We start from the raw sequence: 14,527 nt of genomic DNA on the forward strand, positions 1-14,527 counted from the left end.
GGATAGTGACCCTGATAAACACACCTCGGTGTCCCAACCCTGGAACTACGAGTGGGAGCTTATTTGGGGAGAAGGGTTTTTGCAGATGTAATTAAGTTCAGGATCTCCAGGTAAGATCATCCTAGATGAGGGTAACCCAAAATCCAACGACAAGTGTCCTCGTGGGAGGCACACGGAGGAGAGGCACGGGAAGAGGAGAGGCTGCGTGAAGACGGAGGCAGAGGCTGCAGCCATGCGGCCACAGGCCAAGGAACCCCGGAGTCCCCAAGAGCTGGAGGAGGCAGGAAGGACCCTCCCCTGTGGCTCCAGAGGGAGCATGGCCCGCGGACACCTGGATTTCAGACTTCTGGCCTTCAGAACTGGGCGAGAATACATTTCCGTGTTTTTTTTTTTTTTTTTTTTTTTTTTTTTTTTTTTTGAGGTGGAGTCTCGCTCTGTCGCCCGGACTGGAGTGCAGTGGCCAGATCTCAGCTCACTGCAAGCTCCGCCTCCCGGGTTTTATGCCATTCTCCTGCCTCAGCCTCCCGAGTAGCTGGGACTACAGGCGCCCGCCACCTCGCCCGGCTAGTTTTTGTATTTTTAGTAGAGACGGGGTTTCACCGTGTTAGCCAGGATGGTCTCGATCTCCTGACCTCGTGATCCGCCCGTCTCGGCCTCCCAAAGTGCTGGGATTACAGGCTTGAGCCACCGCGCCCGGCCATTTCCGTTGTTTTAAGCACCACCCCTCGGCCCCAGTTGGTGGCAATTTGTTATAGGAAATGGCCTCAGACCCATGACAGGAGGGGAGACAATGAGAACCCGTCCGTTGACAGCCTCGTGGGTGAAGCGGGGTGGGGGTTGGAGTAGCCTCAGAGTACCACGAACCCCCTATCCTTCCACGGGAGGGCACAGGGGTCCCTCCAGGACTCGCGTCAGTCTTGAGTCTTTGCCAGCATGGCCTCTGTGCACCCTTGCAGGGTCCTGGTGATGGCACTGTCCCCCCGCTGTAAAGCCCGTGGCCAGGAGGCAGCAGGGAGACTGGGCAAGGGATTGATGCCAAGTTGGGGGGTTCAGATGTTTCCTGTCAGAAGCCAGCGGGATGCCCCTGAGGCCCTAGCCTCAGCCCCTTCCCCAGCCACCCACCCCTCCTCCTTCCTCCAGCCCCAGCCACCCCTCTGCCCTCTCAGCCCAGAAACACGCCCAACCTCTCCAATCTGAACATGCCGCTGGGCCGCCCACAGCTGGTGCCCTCCTATCTCTGTTCCTCCAGCCTTCTCGGAAGGTGGAACAGGTGCATCTGTGGCCTTTTAGTGGCTTCCCATGGCTCCATCCTTTCCCTGTCACTTTGTCCCCTCCCTCTTTAACTTTGGTCCAGAGGACATCAACAAACACGGCTCTAGCAAAGGCTGAAAAACATGCTGTGGTGGACCCCACACACTCCCGTGGGAACTCACTGGGGAACGTGAGACCGAGGCTGAGGGCCTAGGGGTCCCGCCCAGCCCACCTGCCAGCTGACGGCGGGCGCCCCATGAGCTCGGCCCAGCCTGGCCTGGTCAGCAGCACCGTGGACCTGTGAGAAGTGCCCGAGGGTTGTTGGTTGTTTTAACCGCTGAGTTTTGGGGCGGTTTTGTTACGCAGCATCACCGTAGCTGCAGATACCAGATCCGCAGCCAGGCAGGCTTGGGCCCTAGTCCCCTTCCGGTCCCTGGAGACACTCCCTGAGATGACACGGTATTTCTGGTTCTTCTCTTACGGGCCCCATTTTCTCCTCAATATCTTCTCCACCCTGTGTTTCATGGAGCCACACTCTCGGAACTTTCCTCGTACCACACTTCTCTGTTTTCTTCATGGGCTCCTCTACATGTGAAGGGGGCGGGCATCCCCTTAGTTCCAGCTGCCATCGATGTGCTCATGACTGGCCTGTTTTTTTTTTTTTTCTTCTGAGACAGGGTCTTGCTGTGTTGCCCAGGCTGGAGTGCAGTGGTGCCATCACGGCTCACTGCAGCCCACACCTCCTGGGCTCAGGTGATCCTCCCATCTCAGCCTTCTGAGTAGCTGGGACCACAGGTGTGCACCACCATGCTCAGCTAATTGATTTTCTTATTTTTTGTAGAGGGTCTTGCTATGTGGCCCAGGCTGACTGCCCAGTGTTTGTCTCCAGCCTGGGCCTCTCTCCTCAACTTCAGCCCTGTAGGTCCAGCTGCCTCTGGGCCACCGCCATGTGAATGCCCCCGGCACATCCAGGTCCCCGTGTCCAAAGCTATTCAATGACTTCCTGGCCAATGGCTCCTCCTCCTCCTCCTGCCTCCTACTTCAAAGGGTGGCACTGCCCTGCACTCTGCCACCCACACTGGAAGTCTTCAAGTCATCCTTGATTTCACTCTTGTGTCTGCACCCTCCAGTCCTGCTGGCCTCCCCTCCCACAGGCCACTGGAAGCCCCCTTCTCCTTTTCCCCTCCCTCCACATTGCTCCCCTGGAAGGACACCCTGCCCTCTTCCCTGTCCCCTCCACAGCCACCACCATTCATTCTGCCACCTGGTCACACCTTTAGTGGCTCTCACAGCAACGTCTGAATGCTCCGACCTGGCTCCCTCAAGCCCTCTGGCTTCTCCCACTCTCCACTCACCACCTTGGTGTTCCTCCCCTTCCTCCTCCACCAGCTTCCACGATACCACCACCGCTTGCACTAGGATCTCCAACAGTCGGTACTTCTGCTTCCTGTGTTAAAAATGCCCCATTCCAGGACTGTATCCTGGTGTCTGGTCTTAATCACTACCGTATTTTCACTGAGTAGCAGAGGCTCCCACTCGTAAGAGGCAATTAGTAAGTGCTGAGCTAGACACATGGAATCTGGACAAGGTTGGAATTATCAGGAGAAAAATGAGGACGTGTGTGCAAAATGGTGTGGAGAGAGTAAAAGCCTGCAGGCGAGAGGTGGAGACAGCCTCCCGGGTTAGACTGCTAACCTCTGAGAACGGGAACCCTGCCTTACTCATCTCTGCGCAGTAAAGGTTTTTTAAATGAATGGGATGAATGAGTACAGATCAGTCAATGCTTCAGGTCTAACCGAACTACAAAATTAATATTTAGGAGTGTGGTAAGAAAGACGTTATTCAGGACCGTTGAGCTAGGTACAGGGACCACTGCCATGGGGGCTTGCAGTGTGGAGAGAGATCAGGCTCAGCTCCGAATACAGCAAGGGCAAGCGGAAACTTACAACCAGGGAGCAGGGTGGGGTCAGTGAATGGAAAATTAATAGGATAAAACACCAGGGATGAGGGCGGTTCTGGCTAAACCGACCTGACAGGGTTCTTGCTGAAGAGAGGCTGGAGATATCAAACAGCACCTGGGGGAGGAGGAACCTGACCAGACATCGCGGGTGATCTGATATTGACGCTGGGAGTTCTTGCTAAACTCACTTAGCAAGGCTCTTCGCTAAAACTGGATTTTACAAGGAAGAGCACAGATGGTGTAGAAGGTTTAGGAGGCTGCCTAAGTTTGGTCAAGCAAAGACTCTTTGTCACACCCCACCAACAATGAATTCAAGCACCACCTGCACCAAGGGCGGCTTCCCTCCCCTCTAGGTGCCCTGCAAACCTAGGCTTCGCGGGAACAGTGGCTCTCTGACCTGCGTGTGAATCAGAGAGACCTAGGCTTGTTAAAGCCAATTTCTTTGGAGAGCCTCCGTTCTACAGCAGTGCAGTCCAAAAGAAATATCACAGCAGGCCGGGTGTGGTGGCTGGCGCCTGTAATCCCAGCACTTTGGGAGGCCGAGGTGGGCGGATCACGAGGTCAGGAGATCGAGACCTCGGTGAAACCCCGTCTCTACTAAAAATACAAAAAATTAGCTGGGCGCGGTGGCGGGCGCCTGTGGTCCCAGCTACTTGGGAGGCTGAGGCAGGAGAGTGGCGTTAACCCGGGAGGCGGAACTTGCAGTGAGCTGAGATCGCGCCACTGCACTCCAAGAAATATCACAGCAGCCGTGTACGCAGTTTGAAATTCTATCTTAAAAAGGTTAAAAGAAACAGGCGAAATTAATTTTAATGACATATTTTACTTAACCCAATAGATACAAAATATTATTTCAACATGTAATCAATATGAAAACATTATCAAGATGCCTTACATTCTTTTTTCCCGTTACTTCTTTGGGATCCAGCGTGTATTTTACCTTTAGAGCCTATACAGTCCCACGTGGTGAGTGCCCCGGGTGGGAAGAGCTTGCAGGTGGGTGAGCATCGAAGCGGCCAGAGAACTACAGCTCCCGGCATGCTCCGGGCGCGCCCCGTGACCACAGCGGTGGCCACAGCGCGCCCCCGGCGGCGGGAGCGAGGCACCTGTCTGAGAACCACATCTCCCGGCATGCGTCAGGGGTGCCCGTGACGCACTTCCGGTGCGGCGGCGACAGCGCGCCCCCGGCGGCTGCAGCGGCGGGAGCGAGGCGACCGCTGAGGCCGCGGCGAGTGACGGCGGCCGGGCCGACGGGAGCCGGGGCGGGGCGGCGGCGTCCCAGCGAAGGAGCGCGCGGGCGGCCTGGCCCCGCCCCCGCCCCGCCCGCCTGCCCGGTGACCTTCAGGGGCCCGGGCGGCGGGCGCAGGCCCCTGCGGCGGCGGCGGGATGTTTGTGCAGGAGGAGAAGATCTTCGCGGGCAAGGTGCTGCGGCTGCACATCTGCGCGTCCGACGGCGCCGAGTGGCTGGAGGAGGCCACCGAGGACACCTCAGTGGAGAAGCTCAAGGAGCGCTGCCTCAAGCACGTAAGGCCGGGCCCCTTCCCCCGCCCCCAACACCCGCCCCGGCCGCCTCCGACTGCGGACCCCACCTCAGTCCCCGAACCGCTCCGGCCTGGGGTCCGCCGCCCAGTCCGCAGCTCCCAGGCCCTCTTCTCCGGGGGTGGAGGCAGCGCCTCCTGCCCGGTTGTCCGACTCTCCCCCTTTCGGATCCCACACCTCTGGACGCTCGTCTCGGGCCTGGCCGGCCGCCCGGCGGACACCGGTCGCTAAGCGCTCGCCCGGTGCCAGCCGCCTGGCCGAGCCCTCTTCACGCCAGCCTCTTAGTTAACTCTGCAGCTACGCGGGGAGTTAGGGGCAGATCGGGAAACTGAGGCCTGGAGAGTGGAGTCGCCGACGGAGCAGGGCCTGACGACTTGCCAGCAGTTGTACCTTTTTGCTGTTGGGGTGAGGTTTTTTTCAGCAGCATCTCTGAGAGCTGAGAATTAACGTAGGCTCCTTCATTAAGAGGCCCCTTCTCCTTCCTCTTCCCCTTTCCCGCAGAGCCGGCTGCTTGAACCTCTTTTCCTGGCTGGCACAGCCGGGCTGGCCACGGTGCCTCTTAGCTGGAGTCCCTGAAATAGTGCCGTTGCGGGACAAGGCCCCGCGCCCCTGCTTTTCTGCAGAGGTAAAATTGGTCAAGAGGGAAGGCCCAGGAGTAGGGTCTCCTGGCTGAGACACTTTTTAAAGTTTATTCACCTGAAATAGTCCTGTGTATTTAGTTCCTTAGGTTGCTGATTTTTGGCACTAGTTCTCGAGTCTCTAAAGGATTCAGTAAGGTCACCTAAGAAGCCTGTCTGTGTGTCAGACCGACCTCCTGTCTATACTTGACATGATCTGAGGGCTTGGCAGAATTTAGGTTGAAGGAGGCTGCAGCTTTCTAGCGGCGACTCCATGTGATAAGTTACATATCTGTGTTGACAGGTTGAGTGCCTTAGACTTGAGCTAAGTGTGGTCTCTAAGGATAAACCTCAGTTCTTACAACAGCAGCTGCTTGCATAGAGTACTTTCGAGTTGCTTTTGTGAGCATGGTTCTGTGAAGTTCTGGAACTGTCAGAGGCAGGCTTGGCAAGTCCCCGTCTGGAACGCACTGGCTGTGAACAACTGGGAGGTGCTGTCCTCAGGATTCACACCAAGGAGGGGGCTGAGCCTCCTGCGTTCAAGGGCCAGTATGTTTTGGTTGCTTTCTTGCTTTTCTTCTGGCCCAGTCTGCATGATTTCGCCGTCTGGAAACCATCGGGGCAGCGCTAAGCTCCAGCGCCGGTAACTCTATGGGCATCCAGGCTGTTGGAGCCAGGCGTTGTTGCTTGCCTAGTTGCTTGTGTTTTAAAAAACTTCTCCGGGCTGGGCGGGGATGGCTCACACCTATAATCCCAGCACTTTGGGAGGCCGAGGCGGGCGGATCATGAGGTCAGGAGATCGGGACCATCTTGGCCAACCTGGTGAAACCCCGTCTCTACTAAAATACAAAAAAATTAGCCAGGCATGGTGGCGCGCGCCTGTAATCCCAGCTACTCGGGAGGCTGAGGCAGGGGAATCACTTGAACCCGAGAGGTGGAGGTTGCAGTGAGATGAGATCGCGCCCCTGCACTCCAGCCTGGCGACAGAGCAAGACTGTCTCAAAAGAAAAAAAAAAACCACAACAGACAAAAAAAATCCCACAAACTTCTCTGAGGTGCTGTATCCTCCCTGCGCCAATGCAGAAGCTCCTGGGACTGGGTTTATGTCCGCAAGTCCAGGGCCAGGCTCAGAGTGTGGCACTAAAACAAACTTGTGGGTTAATGGAATGGACAAAAAATATCCCGTGGACCCCACACTGCACCGACATGGGACGTCACCTGCATTGGTGCGGCATTTAGTTTAACTCACCCAGGGCGTGATGCACATGGCCATCATGACATTCTTTTATGAAAGGAAATAGGAAATGAGAGCTGTTTGATCCACAGATACTCACTCATGAATTTCAGGAGCACCAGGGGTCAGTTAGGCAGCCAGTTCCGACGTGATGCTAATTATGATATTCCTGGTATTTATTACTCCATCTGATGTTGAGATGTATCATTTGGGATTTTTTGTCATTATCCTACTTTAAACTGAGATTGTATTTCACTCTGCGGTGTCCGCAGGTGTGGAGGATCTGACTAGCAGGGGATTTCCACACCACAAGAGCTGACATAAATTTCAGGACTCCAGAGCTGAGCGTCAGAAAGGCTCCCCACCACCACATCCCATCGTGGTTCTGCAGGCAGGGCTAGAATACATTAGTCAGAAAAGAGAACCCTCAAGTTATGTATTTGAATGTCTCTCTGGAAGCCAGTCCCTGGATGTCATCCTGCTGTAGGCAGTGAGGTCTGGTGTGTTTTAGCTTTGTTCCTCCTCGCCAGGTCCCTAGTGCGTGCTGACACTGGCACGATTTTATCCTTCCTCTTTCCCCTCTACCTGGAGGGGCATGATGTCGCCTTCTCCCCGCTGTGCTCCTGGGTGTGCATTGCTGAATCGAGGGGTCTTATGATTACAACTCTTGCTGTTGTCTTTCCCTTTTCTGTTTTGTGCAAATTGGGATCACCGTGGTGGTCTCTAGCTTCCACGGCCCTGGAATGGAGAAGCGGGCAGAGGAACCCGTCTTGTGCAACAGGTGGTTCATGAGTTTAGGAAAATCATACCTGTGGTGCAGTAGAGTTTTTGGTGTGTGTCGTAAACATTCATGAAATTCCAGCCTGGCCAACATGGTGATACCCCTTCTCTGCTGAAAATGTAAAAAAAGTCTGGCATAGTAGCGGACTCCTGTAATCCCACCTACTCAGGAGGCTGAGGCACAAGAATCACTTGAACCTGGGAAGTGGAGGTTGCAATGAATGCAGATTGTGCCACTGCACTCCAGCCTGGGTGACAGAATGAGACCCTGTCTTTAAAAAAAAAAAAGAGTTTATGAAATTGCCAAAATAGAACACAGTACCTACTAGTAGAGCTGTTAAATTTTCCGTTTCCTAGATCGCATGAAGATGGGTCCTCAGATGACGGATTGCGTCAGGAACAAGCAGAAACCGAGTCACTGCTCTTCTGGGGAGGAGCAGGATGTAGAGGGGTGGGGGTGTGAGGGCCTCCCTCCCCCAGCGGCCTTGGTTGGGGCCTTTTTGCTGCCATACCCCAGCTTCTGCTGAGGACAAAGAAGCAGAGTGACATGGTCATCCTAGTGCTTCCATGTTGTTCCTGGTGTGCTGGTGGCATGTGGACTACAGATTTTTTGGGAATCGGTATGAGAATTATTTTGGAAAATTGCATTTTGTAGTCTGTATATTCTGAACTTGACAAATGAACTAGCCTGCAAACTTTAGGATCATGAAGAAGCACCCCCAGTATTTCAGGGAGCAGAGCCATTGTCAAATCCAGAGGCCCTTGAGGGGCTCTCTGCCCTGTCGTAAATGGCAGGAGTGTGTCTTCCCAGTAGCCGTGTCTCCCCTCACATCCCCTCAGCCTGGCCAGTTTTGTGTGAAGGAGTGACAGCCCCTTTTTCAAAGCTGTTTTCAGTCTTGAGAGTAACAGAAAATTCCAGTTACTCTTCAGATGCCAGTGTTGAGAGGTGAAGTGTGTGCTTAGATTTTCTTTCCCAGCAAGCAGTTGTGTGTGCTGGGTGTTTCAGAGCCTCTGTGGCAGCAAAGGGAGGTACAAAGTGAGCTGCCAGCGGGGCCTCTGCCCGGCCACCTGAGATGTCCCAGGACGGCCTGTCCTGGGGTGGTGCCCCGGCCCGGCTCCAGGCTGGGCCATGCTCCTGACCCAGGGGCTGAGCCCGCTACCAGGTTTAGAAAGTGCCCCTCGAGGGTTTCATCCTTTTCTGATCTTCAGGTAATTCTACCATCTAACCTCAGGGGATGTGTAAGAGCAAGAAAATAGTCAGCCTTCTCGCCGCCCAAGCTCTGAGTTCTGAAGGGTTTTCAGGCCAGGCTGTGGCAACGGTGGGTATTTAGGTGGGCACTGTTTGGTGTGCTGTGGTGTGGTGTGATGTGTCGGGCCATATGGTGCTGAGACAGATAGATAATAGGGTGGAGTCGTGGAGCTCTGGACCGACTTGGGCACGAACACGCAGGCACATGTGCCGACCTCGGTCTTCATCACGTGGCACCATTGGTGTTTGCCGTTCTTCACAAAATGGTGAGCCGACACGCACAGCCCCCGTGTCCAGAGGAAAGCAGAACTCCCGCAAGCCAGTGCCATGTGCATGAGTCAGGGACAGCTGTGCGCTGTTTTGCCGAGAGGATGCTGGCTGAATTGAGGAGCAGGATCTACCCCTGCCAGCCGTTGGCTGTGAGGTCTTCGTGATGGCAGGTTGGAAGGGGTCATAGCGTCTGCTCCAACTTCCTCCTGGAGTTTGCAGTCAGTAGCTGTCAAGATGGCTTCCCAGGTGCCCCTGAGCACTGGTCAGAGGTGGCTGTGGTGTGTGTGAGGGGATCTCCTCACTGCTGCCCATGTGTGGCCTCCTGTTTCCTGCGTGGGTGTTGCAGGGTTTCCAGGGCCCTGGTGACGGTGTGCCCATCGGTCCCCCTTCGAGCCGCCCAGGGGTGCAGCATGGCTGCTGCTTCGTGAGCTGGGCCAAGCCGAGAGCAGTCATGCTAAGTGCCCCTCTTATCCCAGTCTCAGGGTGCAGCATGGCTGTTGCTTAGTGAGCTCGGTCAAGCCAAGAGCAGTCATGCCAAGTGCTCCTCTTATCCTAATCTCGGGCTCTCTGTGAGCCAGGCTTCTTTCTGGGCAGCCTCTTGGGCCCCTTTCTTGCATCTGTGGAAGAAAGAAAAACAACTGCCCAAAACGTACGTAGATCTTTAGGCCATCAGAAAACGATGGATCTGCTCTTTTCATTTAAAATTATTTTCCAGATCTTTCTAGACCAAAGAAGCAATTCTGGTGGCTGTGAATGGTCAGTAGGGTGTGTGGTATGTCAGAGCCGGGAGCTTGCTTCAGGAGTACTCTGTGGGCTGGGGATGAGCTCACTGGCCCTGGGGGTCTGGCTCTGTGATGCTTCATTTGCCGTCTACTATTAGTGGGAATTGTTGAATTTCATCCATGGTGTAATTTCTTAGCTCCTAAGGAAACCCAGTAAATTCCAGGTGTGGCTTGGGATACCAGGTCCTATGTTATTAGAATTACGATTTACTTATTTTCTACCTTGAAATATCTATTTTTCCCCAGTGTGTTCATGGGAGCTTAGAAGATCCCAAAAGTATAACCCATCATAAATTAATCCACGCTGCCTCAGAGAGGGTGCTGAGTGATGCCAGGACCATCCTGGAAGAGAACATCCAGGACCAAGGTAAGGCTGCTGTGGGCGGGCGAGTTGGCATCAGGCATCGTGCGCTGCTGGGGGCGCCGGAGCCAGGAGGGGGCGGTCCACCCACAGGAGTCAGTGTTTTGAGCTGGACACGAGCACGAAAATGAGATCGACTAGAAGCATTCTGTTTTTCCTTTATTAAAAAGAGTTCCGTTGGCCGGGCGCGGTGGCTCAAGCCTGTAATCCCAGCACTTTGGGAGGCCGAGACGGGCGGATCACGAGGTCAGGAGATCGAAACCATCCTGGCTAACACGGTGAAACCCCGTCTCTACTAAAAAAATACAAAAAACTAGCCGGGCGAGGTGGCGGGCGCCTGTAGTCCCAGCTACTCCGGAGGCTGAGGCAAGAGAATGGCGGGAACCCAGGAGGCGGAGCTTGCAGTGAGCTGAGATCCGGCCACTGCACTCCAGCCCGGGTAACAGAGCCAGACTCCGTCTCAAAAAAAAAAAAAAAAAAAAGAGTTCCGTTATAGAATATCTGTGAAAAACAGCAGAAATTGAAATGGAACAAGCAGCAGACATTTGAGACGCCAAACATGAATTTTGCTTTTAGTTCTGTTTCGGAGCAAAGCGAGAGACTCCAGGGGTTCTGCAGGTTTCACCTTCGTTGTGGTGATTGTTGTCAGCATCCCAGTGCAGTGTTAGACACACACATCCATTTAATTGCTTATGGTTTTGTGTCTGGAGGCACTTGAAGAGCTAACATCAGTTTTGGTTATGTCATTCAAATAATGCCTTTAATTATGAAATTCCTTGAAGTAAGCTGTTTTGAAAATCCTGGAAGTTTTGCTAACAGATATCCACTGAGATGACCATCCAGCTCCAAGCCAGTGGGGGGATGGCCACCGTCGTGGGCTGAGGATGAGCCACATCTCAGCTTTTGACCTCTGAGGGTTAAGAGTAAACTCGCCAGCCTCACAGACTTTTTCAAAACTGAGCCAGTTAAAATGAGGGCCCTATGCAGGATTGTCAGCAATTCGTTGCACAATTATTGGGGCCATGCTCTGTGCACCTCCTGGGCCACGGGTCACCTGGGTCTTTGTGCCAGGCCTGGGAGCTTGTACCTCAGCTAGAGCCATACAGACGTCATGAAAAAGGGAGGAAAGGCTGGTGTAGATCCTTGGTTTGGGGAGACCAAAGGAATCCCTGCTGTTTGGAGACATGGTGTTGCTCAGTCACCCAGGCTGGAGTGCAGAGGCACAGTCAGACCCACTGCTGCCGTGACCTCCTGGGCTCAAGCAATCCTCTCACCTCAGTCTCCCAAGTAGCTGGGACTGTGGGCATGTGCCACCATGTGCAGCTATTTTTTGTGTTTTTGTAAAGATGGGGTCTTGCCATGTTGTCCAGTCTGGTCTTGGACTCCTGGGCTCAAGTGATCCGCCTGCCTCGTCCTGTCAGAGTGCTGGGATTATAGGAGTGAGCCACTGCACCCAGCTGAAGCCCTGCTCTTCTTCTTCTTCTTTTTTTTTTTTTTTAAGATGAAGTCTTGCTCTGTCGCCCAGGCTGGAGTGCAGTGGTGCTCAGCTCACTGCAACCTCTGCCTCCCGGGTTCAAGTGATTTTCCTGCCTCAGCCTCCTGAGTAGCTGGGATTTCAGGTGTGTGCCACCACGCCCGCCTAATTTTTGTATTTTTAGTAGAGACGGGGTTTCACTGTGTTGGCCAGGCTGGTCTTGAACGCCTGACCTTAGGTGATTTGCCCACCTCGGCCTCCCAAAGTGCTAGGATTACAGATGGGAGCCACCGTGCCTGGCCGAACCCCTGCTGTTCTGTTCTCAGGGCATCCAGCACCCTTTTTTTTTTTTTTTTTTTTTTTTTTTTTTTTTTGAGACGGAGTCTCGCTCTGTAGCCCAGGCTGGAGTGCAGCGGCCGGATCTCAGCTCACTGCAAGCTCCGCCTCCCGGGTTTACGCCATTCTCCTGCCTCAGCCTCCCGAGTAGCTGGGACTACAGGCGCCCGCCAACTCGCCCGGCTAGTTTTTTTTTGTATTTTTTAGTAGAGACGGGGTTTCGCCGTGTTAGCTAGGTTGGTCTCGATCTCCTGACCTCGCAATCCACCCGTCTCGGCCTCCCAAAGTGCTGGGATTACAGGCTTGAGCCACCGCGCCCGGCCCCAGCACCCTTTATGCCGTTCTGTGGATATGAACCGATAACCAGTGTGATGGATATACATGTTGTTTTTTCTAGACGTCCTATTATTGATAACAAAGCGTGCTCCATCACCACTTCCCAAGATGGCTGAGGTTTCAGCAGAAGAAAAGGTAAATTTCAAAGTTTGCAATTGGGGACCTTGATTGGTAGAAGTTTACATTTAAGAATTATAGGCCAGGTGCGGTGGCTCACACCTGTAATCCCAGCACTTTAGGGGGCCGAGGTGGGCAGATCACCAGGTCAGGAAATTGAGACCATCCTGGCTAACATGGTGAAACCCTGTCTCTACTAAACAAGATACAAAAAAATGGCCGGGTGCCACGGCTCACGCCTGTAATCCCAGCACTTTGGGAGGCCGAGGTGGGTGGATCACAAGGTCAGGAGATCAAGACCATCCTGGCTAACACCATGAAACCCCGTCTCTACTAAAAAAAAAAATACTAAAAATTAGCTGGGCATGGTGGTGGGCACTTGTAGTCCCAGCTACTCGGGAGGTAGAGGTTGCAGTGAGCCGAGATCATGCCACTGCACTCCAGCCTGGTGACAGAGTGAGACTCCATCTCAAAATTAAATAAATAAATAAATAAAATTTTAAAAAGAATTATAAAGAAGTTCTCTATACTAGTTGTTCACCAACCCACACATTTGCCATTTACAGTAGATGTGGTTATAAGGGGTTCTCTCTCCTGGCAGAGCTTGTTTAATCCATGTCAGTCTGGTCCCTGCTCACGAGACCAGCCCAGAAAACCTGCCTCTGAGTTTTTTGAGACAGACAGGAGAGTAGGGGCACATCCTGCGTGACAGTTCACTCCCGTGCTGCTGTCCGCCTTCACCTGTGTGTGCTCCCATTCCCTCCTCTTCTGAAGCAGAAAAACAGAGGAAAGTTGGTAACCAACCACCACACGGAATAAGGGCTGCGCACGCAGAGAGTGGCTGGCGAGGGAGCACTCGCGACAAGCTCCGCCTCACACCGCACAGGCTCAGCATCCCCATCCAAAAATCCACATGCACCGGAGTCTGAAACTTTTTGAATGCCGAAATGACACTTAATGGAAGTGCTCGTTGGTGCTTTTTGAGTTTATTATTTGGAATGCAAATATTCCCAAATCTGAAAAAACCCAAAATCCGAACCAGTTCTGGTCCCAGGCATTTCAGGTGGGGGGGATATTCAGCCTACACTCTTCATGCTGAGAGGGGCTGAGTTCTGCCTGTCTTGTCTGTTTCTTGCAAAACAGAACTGGATGTCCTTGGTGTGTACATTCACACACACGTTATTGACTCATGGTCTGCGCCGTCCACTCACGCGTGTACCTTAGGAGAACCGTGCAGTGTGGTGTTTGCTGGCTACCCCAGAAGCTCACACTTTGGAAAGCTCACTGAGCAGAGGAAGATGTGTTCTGCAAGTGGCATGTCCTACCCCACAGCAGGGCCCGAGCCTGTGCCGAGCGTGGAGCCTGCTGGCGAGAAGGGCAGCCACTTTCCCCTGCTGTCTTTGCATTACTCATCTCAAGGGTAGAGTTTCTTACTCATGCTTTGAGAGGCTAAGGAGAGTGTTCACCGCAGAGAAGCAGTGGGCCAAACTCTTTTGGGCTAGGCCCGTGCCTGGGAGTGCAGAAGCTATTTTTGGGTTTCTCTGGGACCATGGGTCCCCAGGAAGAGCGCCCTGGGCTTGGGTCCCCTCCTTATCTTCAGCCACACCTAGCCACGCGTGAGTGACACACAGACTGCTGCCCCACCCATCTGTAGTGGACAGATCTGGGCCTGCCTCCGCCTGTCCCTCAGTCAGGCCTGTTTCTGGGAACTGCTGCAGGCAGCATTCACAGTTCTCAGATTACAGTTTGACTGTTGGTGTTCAGACTTCCAGGCCCGTAACTAATATAAACAGATGGGTCTGACCGTATAGCCATTGCCCCACAGCCCCTTGGATGGGTAGCTTGGAGCTAACTTGAGGAACTTACCTTTTCTCTTTAAATATTTGCAAACTGGAAACGTTGTAAGATTTTATTATTATTATTATTTTTGAGACGGAGTTTCGCTTTTGTTACCCAAGCTAAAGTGCAGTGGCGCCATCTCAGCTCACTGCAACCTCCGTCCTCCAGGTTCAAATGATTCTCCTGCCTCAGCCTCCTGAGTAGCTGGAATTACAGATGCGTGCCACCACGCCCGGCTAATTTTTTTTGTATTTTTGTATTTTTACAAGAAACGGGGTTTCACCATGTTGGCCAGGCTAGTCTCGAACTCCTGATCTCAGGTGATCCACCTGCCTCGGCCTCCCAAAGTGCTAGGATTACAGGCATGAGTCATCACGCCTGG

At 53.5% G+C, this 14,527-nt stretch overlaps 1 protein-coding gene and 1 long non-coding RNA gene across 2 annotated transcripts in view; both read left to right on the plus strand.

Annotated features, from left to right (window-relative positions):
• The first annotated feature begins 4,092 nt into the window (after nucleotides 1-4,092).
• UBAC1 (UBA domain containing 1) overlaps nucleotides 4,093-14,527 on the plus strand; it is a 29,983-nt gene continuing 19,548 nt past the window's right edge. The window contains exons 1-3 of the mRNA XM_033238582.1: nucleotides 4,093-4,735; nucleotides 9,929-10,049; nucleotides 12,251-12,324. Coding sequence (XP_033094473.1) covers nucleotides 4,598-4,735; nucleotides 9,929-10,049; nucleotides 12,251-12,324 — 333 coding nt within the window. The 5' untranslated portion in view covers nucleotides 4,093-4,597. The remainder of the gene's footprint in view (nucleotides 4,736-9,928; nucleotides 10,050-12,250; nucleotides 12,325-14,527) is intronic.
• Nucleotides 4,754-7,935, plus strand: LOC117099171. Its single transcript, XR_004443724.1, has 2 exons — nucleotides 4,754-5,916; nucleotides 7,739-7,935. It is a non-coding gene; the product is annotated as an uncharacterized LOC117099171 (long non-coding RNA).

The sequence above is a fragment of the Trachypithecus francoisi genome, unplaced genomic scaffold (assembly GCF_009764315.1).
Source record: "Trachypithecus francoisi isolate TF-2019V2 unplaced genomic scaffold, Tfra_2.0 Lachesis_group16, whole genome shotgun sequence".
NCBI lineage: Eukaryota > Metazoa > Chordata > Mammalia > Primates > Cercopithecidae > Trachypithecus > Trachypithecus francoisi.